Here is an 18,078-nt window from a genome sequence, read left to right as displayed (position 1 = left end):
ACCGTATGACGGCCCCTAACCCATGGCAGCAGATTTGAATGACAGATGGAGGGGTGTCCCTACAATGGAGGGGTGTGAGTACACACGGGGACATGCTGCTCTTCGCACAAAGTGGCTGTAAATGTCAGTGCAGAGCCTCACTTTATATAAATAACGTCATGACTGCAGGACTAAGCTGGGAAGTGCTGGGATCATCCTGCCTGGAGGCAGCTGGAGCTGGGTGTGCAGCCGTGTGCCCATCATTGCCATGAGCTCTCTGTGAGCAGCACAGCCAGGTGCAGGAACATGCTCTGGCATCTCATTTTCTCTGCAGCACAACTGCATTTCCTTTGGGCCACAGGGCACCACTAGATGACCTCATCTGGGCTCCATAAATCCCTTTATCCCAGTAATATTTCCAAAATCTTGCATTCAGCTACACACTGTCCACAAAGCACCCAGCCTTGAAGATTTTGAGAGATGCAGTGTCTACCTCTTCCTTTGACAGCTTCTTCCAAAGTATGTGCATTTCCCATTTATGTGTGTCTGGCTTCATACTGGGGCCATTAATTTCTGTCCCATCTTTCTCTGCCAATCGGCCAGACATGGTAAAGATGTAAAAACCTGGGAATTGGCTCCATGTGTCTGACTGATTTCCCACTGGACATTGCAGGGGTTTTTCCCACTGGCATCTCCAAGACCTGGAACAAGCTCTGTATGGGTAATAATTCAATGATTGTTAAGGATCTTTCCCAATGATTCCACGTTAATCATCAGCTTTGAGCAATTTGGACGTGCTCAAAGTTCCTCATGTAGGCAGAGGTGCTGCCCAGGTAGGAAAGCTATGATAAATTCCCCATTAATATATTACTCCCTCTCAGGGTTTGCTCACCTCTCCATCTTCCCCAGGTCTTTATTCCAGCATTTCAAACCTCTCAAGGGTTTCAGAAAGCCACAGCAACGGAGTCAACAGAGAAATATTTCCTCTTTCCTTCCCTAAGTATGCAATTTCTGCACAGGGATTTTTCAGTCAGAGGCCCAGGTCAAGATGAAGTTTGGGTGAGGGCCAGCTTTTCTGAACTTAAGATGTCACAGCTTGGACATTGGCTGCCTCTGGAGTGAGTAGTGAGACACTCACAGGTTTGCTCAAAAGAGGTGGAGGTGCTGAGATTCACCTTGAAATCCCTGGTGCACTCCAGGTACTCCAAAATTTAATCTTGCTAATTAAAATTTGGCTCCTAGTGTAGTTATAGCATTTGGCTCTAGAGGTGAACAGATTGAAACCTGCCCTTTTCCACTAAAAATGAGAAACCTTTCCCAAAACATTAAAAAAATAATGCCTCTGTTTGATTCACAGAACCCACACAAAATATCAGACTAAGTTGTGGCACACAGGTAACTTTGCAATATTGTCTGCTTTGCCCTGCCAGCACACACTCCTGATGTGTGGTAACACACACACACACACACAGAACCATTCTTCCCTTCAAAACACAGAACTCTAAAATGTATTAACACAATTCCAGGCTTTTATTCCTTTTCTTTTTTCTGCAACTTTTATTACAAAGCCACAGACACACTGTGCCATTCTGTCTCCTTTGATGTGTTCAGTTAACATATTTGTCACCAAATGAAAACCACAGAACACGTTTTTATCATCAATGTCTGATAAGTTTTCAGTTTGAAAGGGGCCGACCACAGAAAGATTGTCCATACAAAGTTAAAAAATGTCATGCACAAACTGGTAGGTAAAGTCATGTTTGATCTGTAATGCAAATAAAATTCAAAAAGATAGTGAGTTTTAAGCCTAAAATTCCTTTGATCTTTGAAGGCCCACGGTTTTAGAAGTACAACTGCCTTCTGTACAACCTGACATCTATATGCCTATATGCATATGTATACAAATACATAAAACAAAAAATCTTCTGTGTTCAACATAGGGTCAGTTACCACAGACAAGACAATACAATGGTTTTCTTTGAACATCCTCTATTTAAGAATGAAGATGCACCCAAATCTTTTCCCACTGAATAAAAAACATACTCATACACAAGTATGACCTGGCCGAATTTATTTAAACTATGGAAGACTTTGCAATATATGCAAGGCACAATCAAGACCTAAAATTCAGTGGCATGCAGTAGATATTCAGTCTACTACTCAGAGTGACTCAGAAGATGTCTCAGAGATATCTTGTGAAGGAAAAATAATTCCTCAAAAATGTGAAATCCACCCAGGCACAGCAAGCCAGCCCAGACAAAAAACACAGCCCCTCCTAAACAGGGCATGTGATGGTATTTCCCTGGGGAGAAACTTCGCACCATCTTTGGTGATCAAGATGGAGCAGATACCCAAGGCAGGATGAAATACCCATGCTTTCTGCAAATCAAGACCTTTATAGCATCTCTTGTGGTGGATCCAAAACCAGAGCTGCATTCTCAGTGCCACAGCTGAGAGCACCGGGGTGCCCTGGGATGATGCATCATCCATGTGGGGTAGTTTAATGCCTTTGGAGAGCTCTGTCAGCAGCTCTAGAGATTTATCTTTGATAAAGGAGCTTTGAAGGGCAGGAAGAAGCCACTCCTTCCACTTGAGCCATCTGACAAAATGCAAAAGTTTTGCCTGCATGATACAGCACGATGGAGCTGGGTCACAAAGGGCAGAAGGCACTGGTGGAGATTCCAGGCACAGCCTGGAATTCTGTGCTCTATGGGAAATGCAGGAGTGCTCTTCTTAACCCACTAACTCCCTCTCTGAGGCTCAGATGGAGCTGCCAATTGAACTGGTGCTGTTAGAAAATCTCTCAGGGTTTGCTTATGGCTGAACCCCACAAACCCAGAGCTCACCTCCACCTCTGAAGCTGCTGTCAGTACTGCTCACAGAACATGGGTCAGAAGTGTCTCCTTGCTACAACCCTGGCCCAGAGAGCAGAGAAGGGCCACTGGCTCACAGGGGAATCCTGCCCTTTGCCATGCCCCTACTGCTGCTGGAATGTGCAGGAGTTTGGGACATACTACGGGGTAGTAAGTAACTTCCCACAGGCACAAGATATGAGATGTAGACATTAGCATCTCTCATGGAAATATACACTTACTGTCTCCTTGAAATAAAGGTGATGCTTTTAGTGTAGAGAGGCTTATTTTTTTTTTCATGAAATGACTCAGTATACTACAGCCATTAAGAACTCCTGCCTAAATCATGCCTTATATCAACGCTCACACTTAAGCTGCTCTCAGCTCTCCCTTGAAGCTAAGAGGATGCATATAAAGATATCCTTAATCTGAATTTTAGGGACTTAATATATTTGTGTTGAATCCTCCTACTGAAAAACACAAGTTATCTATGCATTGCTTTATTACAACCTCTACAGGAGAACCATCATGAGGGAAGGTCTTCCTCTAGGGATTATTACATGCATAACCTACTTCTAAGGCAAGAAAGGGACTTTTTGGTGCAGAGTATATGGGTGAAGGAAGCAGGACCTGATGTGTTGCACTGAATCGGGGCCCCATCTTGCAGTACCACGGCTGAGCAAACAGGGAACTGTTTGGTTTGCGGGTGATTCAAACAAACCACCAGAAAAAATCACTGCGGGTCAACACAGAGCAAACACCTCCAGAAATGTTCAGAGGAAAGCAAAGCCTAAAGGCACAGCTTTGTTTCAGATTAAATAAAGTGTTTCACTTTTAAATGGAGCAGCTAGGTTGGTGAAGATCTCTTTCATGGAACAGGCTTGAGAAGGAAGTAATTCCAAACTTAAAAATTAGCATGTGTCAAATTTTCTTCTTTTTTTTTTTTTTAAACCATCAAACTGTAAGTGAAAAGAATGAAGAGAAACAGTTGCATCACTGCTGAACCTGCCTTCTCCAAAGAAAATTTTGGCCTCTGAAGAGCTGGGTACCTCTCTGTGGTGTGCAGCAGAAGGAAGGTTCAAGCTCCCTGAAGGGGACCAGCTCCTGTGTTCTCACTGTACCCAGCTCAGCCTCCACTGGCTCCTAAGGCAGCTGCAGTTACAAACTGAGTGTTTCGCTTGCATTTCACGATTTCCCCTTCCAAGCACCCTGAGGCCAAAGTTCCTTTTACAGCCTCACAAATTATTATGCTTTGATTTAAAAACTTTTCTTTAAAAAACAAAACAAGCAAAAAAAAAATCCAAACCAACAAACCACTGCAGGTCTGGGCTTAAAAAACTACTGAATCATCCTCCCCATAGCCCCCAGAAATGCACAGTGAAACAGCTTTCCCTGTGAGAGAAGAACTGTGCTAGTGAAGATGGCTGGGATCCATGACAAATGATCTGGCCACTGCAGACCCTCACAGGGAGAATACAGAGAGTGGAAAAGGTCAGTTTCTGATGGACAGGATGGCACCAGCAGCACCTGAGGTGACAGGAGATGACACCTGGCTAGTGTGAAAAGGCATAGAGACAGGTGGCCTCCCTGTTAGGGAAGCACAGTTGGTCACAAGCTACATCAAGTGTGCTCTGAGCATGGCATCTACAGAACCTGAAAAAAAAAAAAATCTTTATTTTCTTTGATCAAAAATACATATAGAAATGCCAGTTTCGAAGAAAATATCATACATTTTTCTTTCTTGTTTAACAAAATAAATTAAATATACATGACTTCTGTTTAAACTCTATATAGAATTACAAAGGTTTTATATTTTGAAATTGGATTCATTCCCAGTCCATATAGGTATTTAATATGGTCCTTATTTATTTTCTCTTCTTTCTATTTTTACTGTTGCCTGAACTGCAATGTTTTATCACTTATGAAGTGTATCTGAGGGCAGGGGACAACCACACACAACCTAGGTGGATATTTCTCAAACGCAACTTTTTTCCTACAAGATTATTTCACTCTCTTTTCTTCTTACTATTTTTTCTAATGCTTTCATGTTTTTTGCATTGATGCAGAAGATCCAGTGGCTTGTCACTCTAAGCCACCAGAGAAGGACAGTGTGTTTGGCTTTCTTCACCATCAGCAGTTCAATTATTATTATTAATTATTATTATTTCTTAAATATAAATATAAAGATGTTCTGTACAATGTTTCTCTCTCCTTCTTTCCTTTTTCCTGGCAGTGGCACTGAGTCCTAGGACCAGGGGAGCGGAGCTGATCTGCAGAACATCCAATGGGAAACAAGACATCTTCACCTTGCAGAAATTGAACTGACCAGCTTGGTTAGCTGATTGTGCTGACCACGACTGAGAAGCACATGGCATTTCATTTTGTGAATAGAAATTATTTTTTCCAGACCCTCTTGTGTTATTTTCTTTCCCTGGAACAGATTAATGGGTTACGTCTCCTGGTGCTTTGGCACTAAACCTCAAGTAGGTTATAGCTCGAATCACTCAGAGCTCGACAGGTCTGAGGGATTCCCACCAAAACAAGTGATGCCCAGCAGGCCCATCCAGAAAAGTACCACACACTCCTCTTGCTCTGCCTGTTCCTTCCAGTAACACAAGGAAGGAGGTGGTGGTTCACATCCCTGTGTCCCATCTCACTTGTTGCCACTTTGATTAAAATATCCAGGAAGGCTCTGCTGCTGGAGACAGCTGCCTCTCTGCTGTGAATTGGAGTTCCTTCATTATTCCACGGCTACATCCTGATTGCAATAATTAAAAAAAAAAAAAATCTTTTTTCTCTCTCTGTCTTTCTCTATTATATATATATTTATATAGATAGATATAGATATATACACATATATATATACACACATACACACACGCATATACAATTATATATATGTATATATATATATTTAAAATTACATATATAACCTTTTCTGTCTGCTTTGCCTGTTGCTGGCAGTGCGAGCTGACTTGGAGCAGTCTCTGCTGAGGTACCACGAGGAAAAGCCCAAACGAGCACCACGGGGCCAACCCTTAGCACTGGTACTGAATGTGCTGGTGCTGGTGGACTTTGCCTTCCACGTGCGAATGGGTGTGGGTGTGGATGTCCGTGTAAATCTTTGGGTACATTTTGGAGGCCATGGCAGGGGCAAGGGCTGGCCCCTGGGACAGTAAATGCTGCTGCTGGGCCACATATTCCTCGTAGTTAATGGAGGAGATGCAGTCTTTGTCGGGGACCTGGGCGACGCAGATCCTGTCGCGGGGCTGCGGGCGGTGCACGGGGGCAGAGGCTGGAGGGGAGCAGGGCTTCTTCTTGGACTGGCACAGCCACAGCAGGATGGTCCCGAAGATGAAGACAGCTCCAGCAGGGATGCCGATGATCACGGGCCAGGGCAGGCTGCTGGCCGCGGAAGGGGGCACAGGTGCGCTGGGAGGCTTGGGATCTGCACGTGGTGGCAGGGGAGAGACAGAAAGAGTTAATAACATGCAGGCAAAGGGGATTCAAAACAGATGTCACACTTGGGCTGGCTGTTGTACAGGCTGTCTGGCAACTCTGCCAGACCAAGTAACAAGGGAGAAATCAAGCCAGCACATGATGCTTGGTAACTGCTTTGGTTTTCAGCGCCCCTGGAAGGACAAGCAACTCATTTTCTCTGGTTTAGGGGTCAGGAGGGGTGCCTTTGGAGGATTTTTTAACTCTCTTATCCAAGCCTTAATGGATGCACACTAGAACCAGCCTGAGAGTTTCCTAACACTCTCACTCTGTGACGGAATGAATTTTGCTGCACGGATCGAAGGACACAACACAGGACTTGTCAGTAAAACCTCACTGTCAGCAGCCCAGGAGACACAATCAGGTTGCACAGAGCCACAGAACGCTGCCCACCCACCAGGTGCCTGCAAGGGTTTCACACACTCTCTAGCAATCCTGTCTAGCAATTCTGGAGCTACCCAGCAGTGCTCCACCATGGCAGGGAGAATGAATGCGAAGTTTTGGAGGTGTTGTCTTGACTTTCTTATGTGGCTGCGAGGAAGGCTGAAGGATGGGAAAAACATAGGTGAGTTGGTGGCCCTTCCTTGGTTCCCATGGAGAACTGAAAGTCCATTCAGCATTGAAGTGTCTCCCCAGCTTCCTACACCTAATGGGTTGTACCTCCACTAGTCTCTTTGGAGCTGCTGCTGAGTTTTCAAGGTCAGTAAATTCAGCTACTGGAGGAGATAAGATGCTTTAGACTTCGCCTTTCACAACTCCTCTTTATCTCTCAGCAGTTAACAGTCAGTGGGTATCCCTGGATAGCCACTCCAACTTCTCAGCCTGATCTTCTGATTTATAGATCCAAAAGTAGTCCTGGGTTAGGACTCTAGCTATGAAAATCCTTGTCTAGATAGCTACCAGCTGGAATATACAATGCCTTGAAACACACCCAGGCACAGAACTCAGCTTGCAGGGAGACACTCAGAAAACTTCAAAAACCACAGGCTGTCTTAATCATTCAATCTGTTATATTCAAACATGTATCACTTAACTTTCCAGCTAAACTTCTTTAAGACACTGATGTCTTTTTCTCTCCTTGACAAATAATCCTATGGTTAGTTTGAAATGTTAAATATATACCATGTGGTCTCTCTGAAGTTAGGAGGACCTATACTTTGACCTCAAATTTTAGACAAAATTTTGATTCAACAACACTGGAAATTACAGAATAATTTAAGCTGGAAGGTGAGTCTGGTCCAACCCCCTGTTATAAACATGACACGATAAGAGAACTGACCCATCAGTTCTTACTGAAAACAGAAGTCTTCATGCTGGTTGGCTGGTTGAAATCCTATACTGGGCTGAAAAAAAGTGTTTTGATATTCATCCATGTTCCTCAGAGCTCTCAATGCCAAATCTGGTAGATTTACAAGCAAAATGGTCTCTTTTAACTCATGGCTTTTCAGCCACATCTTTGCATCTTAGGGCAAGCTGGGCTCTCCTTCTCCATCACTGCCAACAACAACAGCCCTGCAGGCTCTGGTTCTGGCATGAGGCCTCACTACAGACCCATTTAAATCCACGGAAAGTCTCCCCCTGATTTCAGTGGGAGCTGGATCAGGCTCTCATAAGTCAGAAACTCCCAGAGGCTTTCAGTTATATCCCACCCATGCTGCCCTTTCCTTGATATTTACAGGCCTTTCAGTTAGAGTGCAGTCCTAAATCCAAAATGTCTATCAAGGTAGAACTGCACAGTCAGAAGACAAAGGAGCAAATGACCAGGCGAGGATGGTGTGTCTCAAACACAAATGATGTCTTAGTTGGATGTGGCCACCAGCTCTGAGGTCTGGGGACAGAAGGCAGCAGCTGTGAGTTTGGTACAGGGGCCCCAGGGGACCACTGGGTCAAAATTTAGCTCATCAATCATTCTGGTTTTCACACTCATTCATTTCATTTCCTTGTGACCCCAACAGCTTTTTATTCTTCTCTCATTTTATGGGCCTGTATTGTTGTTTCCTTTTACCAGTAAAAGCAATATAAACAAGGGCAAGAGAAAGGAGGAAATTTAGGGAATGAGGTAGCAAACTGTGCTGTTATTCAGTTCCCCTCTCCTATCCTGCAGCCTATTACTGAAGAGATTCAGTGTCAGCAACTGCAGTATCTTTTCCCAGCTTCCTCTTCTTTCCTACAGGTGCAGACAATTCAATTTATGTTACCTGGATGACTGAGAGGGGCCTCAACAACGTCTATTAAGTATCTTCAGGGAGGTGTCAGAGCATGGACCAGGCTCTGCTCTATGATGCTTACAATAGGGCACAAAGAAAGGGCAGAAACTGATGTCCATGAAGTTCCACCTGAACGTGAGGAATAACTTCTTTACTGTGCAGTGACTGAGCACTGAACAGATTGCCCAGAGAGGGTGTGGAGTCTCCCTCACTGGAGATATTCAGAACCATCCTGACACAATCCTGTGCCACGTGCTCTGAATTGACTCTGTTTGAGCAGGGAGGTTGGACCAGATGACCCACTATGGTTCCTTCCAACCTTACCCGTTCTGTGAATCTGTGGTTATTCCCCACAAAGGGAGAAAAGGAAATATCATCAACAGGATTTCAGCAGGAATTGATTTAAATCAGGACTGATTTAGTCCCCCATTCATTCTTATCAGAACTGGGCTACCCTAAATCAGCACAGCATCACAGAGGGCCAGGGAACCAATGGGCATCAGTAGTTGAATTAACAAATACCATGATGCAGACTGATAACAGAGGGGGAAGAAATGTCACAACTCACCTGGCAGGACTGTGAGAAAAGCACTCCGGAAGCTGTAGCCCATGGTGTTGGCTCCGAGGCAAATGTACATCCCTGCATCCTCCTCCTTGGCTCGAGTAATCATCAGTTTGTTCAGGTAGGAACCATCTGGGCGGGACCAGACCTCCCCCGTGGGCAGCACGACGAACTTCTGTCCCCCGACATCGATGGTGGAGTTGTACTTGCTCTCCGTGCCATACTCCACCCTCTTCAGCCACTGGATGACGGGTTTGACGTCGCTGCGCACTTTGCACTGGAATGAGGTGGTCCCACCATAGTCCACCGTGGTGTTGACGGGGTGTGTCCCTGTCAGGATGGGCTTGGACCTCGTCCTCTCTGCACAGAAACACAGGGAGCTCCATGGGCAAAGGTGTTTGCCAACCTCAGTAATTTGCAATTGCAGAAACATAGGGAAAAGGTGTAGGAGGGAGTCTAGTCTAGTCATAGTCTAGTCCAACTTCCTGCCCCAAGGCAGGCTGAGATTTCTGCAGACTTCTCCTGATACACATTTTGTCAGCCTCTGCCAAAGCCTCCAATGGTAGATGCTCTCCAGTCTCTCCAAGCAACTCCTTCATTGTCTGAGGCTTTAACAAGACTGTTCTCATGCTCAGCCTGAATCGTCCTGTTTATAACAAATTCTTTTTCTACCTGCATCAGACCTGGAGAAAAGGATGGTTTCCCTCTGAGCCGTTATATTTTGGGAGAGGTTCACAACACCATCCTTTCCAGCATGAGTGTAAGTCTAAGGTTGTGTCAACACCACATAAAGTGAGAGGAAAAATGTATGCCTCATTCTGAGGAATGTTTGGGGGTTTTTTAAGGTTAGGATCAGATAAATCAGTCACAGTTTCCAGACAAGGAGGTACTGCAAACCTCTATCCTAGGCACAGGAGAAATTATGGTATCACAGTGGGTGGTAACTGCTGGCAATCATCAACTCCTTTTGATGGCAAACACTGTTGGATTGAGCATGTAACAAAACAGTTCCCACCAGCAATGGCTTTGGAGTGAGAGGAAGGAACAATGGACCCTCTTTCAAAAACACAGGATACGTTCAATATTGAGAGCTCTAAAGATGTGCTTAGGAAACAAAAATACCACAATGGTCTCTGTAGGCTTTGCCTTGGGACTGTGAGCAGCAATCACAGCTGGGGAGACTGAGACTCAGATAAGCAGGACTTAGGAGGGGAGGCTTAAGGCAGGGGCGGGTGGAAAGGAGGAAATTGAATAAAACCTGTAATGCTCCACAGAATGATGTTAAAAATAGAAAGATGTCTGAAAACTGCTTAATGCCCTTATCTCCTTGACTCTGGTTCCAGCTTTGGTTACTGTTTTCACTCCTAGCCAGCAAAAGCTAATGAAAACAAAGGTTACATACATCTTTAAGTTGATAAAAACCAAGATAAACAGGGACACAGAAAGGGGTTTGTTCCTGGTGCTGTCTGGTTTTGATGAAGTGAAAATGCCACAGCTGCCATTAGGATGGGGCTTGATTCATTTCCCTGCCTCTGCTCCTGGTTTTAGTGTAAACACATGTTTTTACTGTCTCCACACAGCTGCATCTTTATCAATCCCAGATGTCCAGCAGGTCTGTGCCTTCAGAGCCCAACAGAGCTTCCCACATGTGCTTTTAATTCCAGTGATTCTAGAGAAAGGACTTATCAGAGAACAGATCTTTACCTTTAAGAACAAGCTTTCACACTGGGATAAACTTTCTCATGCTAAAATGTATGCAGGACAAACAACATGTTTTCCAAGTGGCTGGAAATATCCCTCCATGCCCCTGCTCCTCATTAATGAAGGCTATTCAATCTTCCCTCCACTCAGCTCATCTTCTCCTCTTTCTTCAGCTGGCTACTCTGTAATCATTTCCATGACAACTTATGATGATGTCATTGGCAAAGCATAATGATTTAAGAATAAGAACTCTTCCCTGGTAAACTCAGGAATGATTTGAGTATAATTATCCTCAGCAAAAATAGGGGAAACAGAAGATTAGAGAGCAAGAATCAGAACAGCTAGATAGTAAGAAGAGCAATTTACCTCACTGCAATGCAGGGTCATCCCCCGCAGCTCATCTGCTAAGGACTGAATTTTTAAAGCTATGTAGGCATCTAAAGACACAGACAGGGTACTAGTGCGTGTTTTTAGGGTTTGTTGTTTTCTTAGTAAGTCATTTGTACCTGCCTGGACCTTCAGATGGCCCAATGTGTTTTAGAATCTGGCCCTAAAGCCTTGTCTGGCTAGTCACTCTAATCATAAGATTCCTGCTAATTCCTTTGGGAAACTTCTAGATTAAACTTCAAATTGACTGGTTTCACCCATTATGACATACTAATCTGGCCTATCTTAGATATTTCCCCCTCCCCCCATGCTGCTTGAAAGGGCTTTCTCTGTTAGTTCTCAGTCTGTCCTTGAACTGACTCTCTTGTAGAAGACTGAACTTGCTATGATTTTCACCATGCAGGTGCCGGTGGAGATGACTGTTTCCCCAGTACCTGTCCTCATTTCAGCTCCTCAATTGTCTTCCTGCTAATCGGTCTTGCCCAGGTTTCAGGTTCATTCTAGAGTTTCAGCAATGCCATCTCTGACGTTTTTAGCACTTCCCCATTTCCATGTCCACCCATCAACACTGCACCCTTTTCACCACACTGCCTTGACTGAACCAGCCGCTTCTCCAAGGCCCCTCTCTGCTCTCCCTCTCAGAGCTGCACTTACGGATCACTTCAACTTTGTACGTTGCATTGATTTCTCCAACTTTGTTAAACACCCGGCAGGTGTACTTCCCGCTGTCCTCTGGCTTCAGGTTCTTCAGGTTCAACGTCCACTTCTTCTTCTTGTTCTCCCCAATCTCCTGGGGAGTGAGGGGCTTGTTGTCCTTCAGCCATGTGATGTCAGGCCTGGGGTTGCCGCTGGCCACGCACTTGAGGCGGATGGAGCTGCCGACGGGGCGGGCGATCACTCTCCGCCTCATCTTGGCAGGCTGAGTGAACCTGGGCCGGGCTGCAAAAGGCATCAGAATGGATTGTGGTGAGCACAGGACATGAGCAAAGACAGAAGCTGTTGTTAAGTCTCATGGCCAGATTTACTTGAGAGGCAGCCCCATACATGCCAGTGTACCACTCTCCCTCGTATCAGCTCAAACTCTTTTCCTTAGAAGGGACTCACCACCCAGCCCAATGCATTTGAATGTCTACTGGACTGCTCTGGCCACTGCATCAACCTTCTGCATAGCACAGCCCCAGAATTTCTGCGTCTGTAAGGCAATTGCACCAGATCATCTCACAAAATAACACCAAAATCATGCTATTGCAGCTGAAGGCAAAATGCGGCCCCATAATCACACTGTAATTGTTACCATATTCCACAAACTCCTTAGCCAAGACCAAAGGAAAAAACTCAGATTCCTGTCACGCTGACCATTTTCTCAATTTTTTGCTTGCCACATGAAGCTTCATTTCCTGAAGATGTTTTGCCTCTTAGTTCTCAGTGGCTTTACGGGGGACTCAAGAAGAGTCAGCATATTTTAAATACATAGGAAAATCTTAGAAGTGTGACAGTCTTTTGTATATTGATCTGAACTTAAATGTATGCAATTCATTCATCTTCAATTTACAAAACATTCATGTTGAATGGTCCAAAGAAGTGAACAAAGAAATGGAAAGACCCAATAAAACTCTATGAGTTTGTTTTAAGAGGCTACCCCATGCCAGTCCATCCCAAAACTGGAGAATCTGAAGCAATAGCTGCTGGTGGATAGAAGTGTGGGTTAAGCCAGTCATCTTGTTTTAGCAAAGAAATCAGCAATATTTCTAACAGCAGAGACAAAAAACTTAGAGAAATGCAAGGCCCTCACCTGACAAAATATGGAATTCAATGAAGAATTTAAAAGAAATAACAAATTTCTCAGAGTTACTTTAACTATACAATGTCAGACCAGGGGCACTTCTAACTAAGCCCAACATAGAACTGTTAAAGTTGGAAAAGACCTCTAAGATTATTGAGTTCAACCTTTAATCTAACACTGCCAGCTCCACCACTAAACCACGTCCCTAAGCAGCACATATACACGCTTTTTAAGCACTTCCAGGGATTCCCTGGCCAGCTGAAGGATGGCCTGGTGAGACTCCTTACTTGACAGCCAGCCCTGCTGCCCAGGGCTGAGGGCCAGAAGCTCTGAGATGTGCATTAGAGTGGAGCTTTCCTGAACAGAAGAGGCTGGTCTGCAGCTCCCTGTCTCCAAGCACCGGGGAATGGCAGCCACTGCCCTCTGAGGTTTGTGAGCACACCCCTTAGCCCTCAGCCCCTGCAGCCTTGGCCAACATCCCTCCCTCTGGGAAGAGAACACCCTTCAGCATACCCCTCTCCGCAGAGTGCTTGTCCGTAGGGGGAACCATCTGTCTCCACAGCCTTCCCTTGCCCCTCTTGGCTGTCATTTTGGGTCCCAGCCATTTCATGTTATTTCAAACTCCTGCTCAGAAATGCTTTGCTCTCCATGCAGAGGCTTTCATGTGTAATCCAATGAACCGGAGTAACTCCGGCACTGGAAGTCTTTGCCGTGACAGCTGAGCAGCAAGTGTGCCATACTGACCCCCTGCACAGGTCCTGGTGCCTCAATTGCTGGGTGTACCCTTTGGGGTTTGCTGCAGGAAGCCCCCTCACAGCACAGACAATCCCCCTCCCTGACAATGAACCCCATCAGAGCTGCACTCTCTGTGCAATGACATCCCAAATTTTAGTCTGAGCCGAGGGAGACGTGCTGATAAGGGCTGTCACTGTGGAAATTGAGAAAATGTCTGCAAGGCTCATGGAGAGGTCAGGAATCAGCCGTGAAATGGGTCTGAACATTTACTCTGTAATATGGCAGTAATTTACCCAGAGACCAGGCCTAAGTAGAGGGGAGACCCTCGTGGTCGGGATCCCTGAGCTGGGACTAACATACCAAAGAGCAAACTGGAGCCAGGACAGTCACACTTCCTCAGCTGGCTGAAAAGTCAAGTGAGTGACTCTGAGCTCTCAGAAGGACTTGCTGGCATCCCTGCTTTAAGACAGAAACTCTTTTCACCCCCAGAAAGCGCACGTCTTTAACATTTCTGGTTTTCCTCCCACTGTGACTCTTGTGAGTCTCTCTGGAATTTTGCATTCACTCCTCACACACGGTTGCCCAAATACATGCTAAATTACAGGTAAAGCTACACTTCTTTGGACCTTTCAGCCTTTCTTTCTTTCTTTTTCTGTTTAAAAAAGGTTAAATGATTATGTGGTCTCAAAAGCTACTCCAGGCTGTGTGCAATATGCTGAAACCAGATCCCATTTACACAGTCCTGAATGTTTCCTTGACAAAAGCCTGAATCGGACAAGTTTAGAAAAGCCAGTTACCAAATAAAGGAGAAAGAGACACACACATTAGAGAGAAAAAGAGACCCAGCAAGCACAAAGGAGAAAGAGGAGAAGCAGCACTGTGAGAGACAGGCAGAAAAAGTATTTTTTGAGTTGATGCTAAATGTCTGTCCCCAAATCTGCTCCGTTTACAGAAGTTTTGCTTGTTGGAGTGCCAGCAAAAGCCATTACAAAGTGCCTCTGTGTTATTCACATGCTTGTTCTCCACATCACTTGGCATTTGCTTTGTAAACATGAACCACACATTTGTACAATATAAATTATGACCCACTCAAGAGCAAGGGAAAACACAAGTGGATAGGGACAAAGAGACAGTGTTGTGTACGGGTTCCTGTCTGAAATGCTGTTTACCAGGAAGATTTATTCAAAGTTAATGAAAATTAAATGCAATGGAAGCCTGTCAGCACAAAGACCTGTGAAGGAATTCAGTGGTGTCCTCTCCCTGTGGGACACCTTGAGAGGCATGGATCATGCCCTGAGGCTCCTGTCAGACACTGCTCACACAAAGTGAGGTGATTATCTGAAAAATGCTGTCTGCTGTGATGCACTACCATTACCTCCACGTAGTGACAGTCACTACCACTTCCAGTGCTCATCACAATTACAAAAAAAGTGTCACAATAGGACTATGTATTGAAATACTTTCAAGTCTTCTGGTTAAGAGTTCAGTCAAATGTGGGGAGGGGGGTCTATTGTTCCCCACATCAGTTCCCTTCTCTCCCCAGAGATACCACTCTGTGATGGTAGATGGAAAGTAAAGTGGAGCTTTTTTTTTAAAACCATGTTTCTCTTCTCACACTTCTCCAAGGGCCCAGGACTGTGACAACACAAACTGTTTCTTCACCCATCATCCTCCAGAGACCTGCAGACACACACTGACCCTCCCAGCACACCAGCTCACAGTTCACTGGTGAACAGTGCTGGATGGAAAGGGCTTTGGTGGGTGCGTGGCCAGCCCCAGACACTGCTCTGCTTGGGGAGAGAAGAAGAGACAGGAGGGATGGAAAGAAGGAAAAACAGAGGTTCAGGAAAACTGTGCAGCACAACAGACTGGGCCAGGGCAGCACAGAGTAAGACACAATCTGATAGGAGATTGTCAGTGCCTAATGATTTTAGTAGGGCTTACATCTTTTTGCCATAATATTACTGTTGTATTGTTGTATTGATTCACCATCCAGCAGATCTACCAGGAGCACAGTGGTAAGGAAAAGTGGAGAGACGGCAGCTTTGTAGTAGCTCCTGAACCCTTCCTGACCTGTAGTTTATCTAAGACACCCTTCCTCCAGCTCTAAAATATTGTCATCCCTTTCCAGAATGAGTGGAGGTTACCTTTCTCTCCCCAAACAAGCTCAGTTTGAGATAAATATGTAATTCAAGTGTAACTCATCCTGGACTACACCACAGCACACCACATCCCTGTTTGAAAGCTGCTGAAGAAAACTGGCCTCAGCTTAAGTGGTGGGGACTCACACAGCAAAATCTTGTCAGGTTCTACCCCTACCACTACTGTGAGGTTCTCCCTCGTCACAAATGTGGTACAAAGCCATCTTTGTACTATAAAATTAAAGAGAGGGATGTACTTCACGAGCAAAATGAAATGCTGTGCTTCAACCACTGAGCTCATAAACTCACATCACACTCCTGTCAGTAATGGCCAAAAGCCGTCTGGCATCAGCCTGACAACTTATTGTCCTTCAAGGAGTGCTTGGACCAAACTGGGCCTGCAAGTTTTGCAGTCATTCAGAGCCTGTTCCAAGTGAGAATTTAGCAGCTCCCCAAAGTTCTGCAACAGCAACAAAATCTTATGCCTGAACAGTCCATGGCTTGAAAAGTTTCAGGCAGGTGTCTGAAAGAGAGGGTGATCTTAAAAAATACTCATCTTGGCTTAGTGCTAATTCTCCTGAAGTGAAGTCAGACCTCCCATTTGCCCTCAGCGGGAGCAATGTTGTATTGGCACTGAAGACTTTTGGAAATATTGCTGTAAAAGTCAATATGCTTTTTATAGGGAGTCTATGAAAGCTGTAATAGCTGCACATGCAAAAGAAAAGTCGCTGCCCAGAAAAACAAATACAAGGGAGACCCATGCTGGGGTACATGGCAGGGGGCCCTAGGGCCGACCACAGGCTGCATTTTGCAGGACCCTTGGATTGGATCCATTCACACCAACACATTCAGCTGACACTCTGTTTATTTGACCATACGTAGGGAGAACTCACTCCAGCCGCTCTGCCTTTCCTCTCCTTCAGCAACTGAGAAATGTGCCATGTGAACAGCACTGAACCAAGGGCCGAGGAAAACCACAGAACACACACTGCTCCTTACCCCACTGCTTCCCAGAATGATCTTCATATTCTCCATTGGAGCCTTCAGGCACCTGGCTGTCCTTTCCAGAGCTGGCATCATCTGTGGAGAAAGGAAAGGGAAGATGTTAAGAAGGTCTCCTGCAGCACAACAGGATGACAACAGGAGCCTGCATTTCCTGCCAGGAGACACCATGCAGCTGAAGCAAGCTCAACAGACAGTAGGCATCCACATCCAGGCACTTACAGCCTGGCCAGTTTAATGAACAATTTTATTTTCTGCTTTATGAGCTTTTCGGCAGGCTACCAAATCAATGGGAGTTTAATCAATGCTGCCATTAATAGCTGACAAAAGCTTCTCTGACTATGTTTACAGGTTGCTGTTCCCTAGGGGAGCTGATCTCTGGTACCATCTATGCAAATAATGGTATAAATCAAAATTAGAGATAATTAAACCTAGGAGATGGGGGAAGACTTATGTGATCAGTCATACAGAGCACAAGCAGTATGACTGTGGCCACTGATTCACCCTTCAGCTTCCACACAGGATCAGAAAAGCAAGCAAGTCTGGGGTCAAATAAGCTCTCAAGAGATACTGAATGCAGATTTATGGCTGGCAAAAACAATATTGATTTTAAAAGCTGCTTGTGGGTATTTCTTTTTAATTAATACCACTCATCCACCTGTATCAACACACCACTTTGTCCCTCATCACTCTTGCTGTCTATATCACTACCACATAGCAGCACCAAAATATCAGCTCTGTCCTGGAGCAATAGAAATCTCTATAAGGTGAAACCTCCATCTCTCCAGCAGCCCCTTCTCAAATTGCTACTGTGATATGGCCACCTCTGAGTTCTCCAGGAGGGCCAAGAGAGCAGGAGAGTGCCCTGAGCCTCCTTCTACAACCTGGACGATACTGCTGGCCTCACACATCTGCAGCATCCAGATGTGAAAGTTTCTCCTCCTCCAGCTTGACCTCTACTGCACAAGTGCCCAGCTCTGAGCAGGGTCTTATATAGCAATGGCTCACACCAGGAGAGAGGTCCACCCTAGGCACTCTGGACACCCTCCCATGATGGTGCAGCAAAACGCATTCTCTTCTAAGATTACTTCTGTGCTCTAAAAGGTGGCACAGCCCCAGTTTTGGCACAGCCCCAGCTGGATTTGAAGTGGCAATCTTGACCAAGAGCTCCTTAGCTCCTAGCTAAAGTGCACTGAAGTGGGTGGAATTTGATTTTCAGAGACAAGTCAGG

At 45.2% G+C, this 18,078-nt stretch overlaps 1 protein-coding gene across 2 annotated transcripts in view; it reads right to left on the bottom strand.

Moving 5' to 3' along the window:
• Positions 1-5,869: 5,869 nt before the first annotated feature.
• Positions 5,870-18,078, bottom strand: part of FGFRL1 (fibroblast growth factor receptor like 1) — a 163,062-nt gene continuing 150,853 nt past the window's right edge. For both annotated transcript variants that reach the window (XM_062493320.1, XM_062493321.1), the window contains exons 4-7: positions 16,845-16,925; positions 11,841-12,125; positions 9,105-9,458; positions 5,870-6,279 (exon numbers count right to left, since the gene is read on the bottom strand). In XM_062493320.1, the coding sequence (XP_062349304.1) occupies positions 5,870-6,279; positions 9,105-9,458; positions 11,841-12,125; positions 16,845-16,925 (1,130 nt within the window). The remainder of the gene's footprint in view (positions 6,280-9,104; positions 9,459-11,840; positions 12,126-16,844; positions 16,926-18,078) is intronic.

The sequence above is a fragment of the Cinclus cinclus genome, chromosome 5, assembly GCF_963662255.1.
Source record: "Cinclus cinclus chromosome 5, bCinCin1.1, whole genome shotgun sequence".
Lineage (NCBI taxonomy): Eukaryota > Metazoa > Chordata > Aves > Passeriformes > Cinclidae > Cinclus > Cinclus cinclus.
Note: the sequence above shows the minus strand (reverse complement) of the source record. Positions and strands in the feature narration are given on the sequence as shown.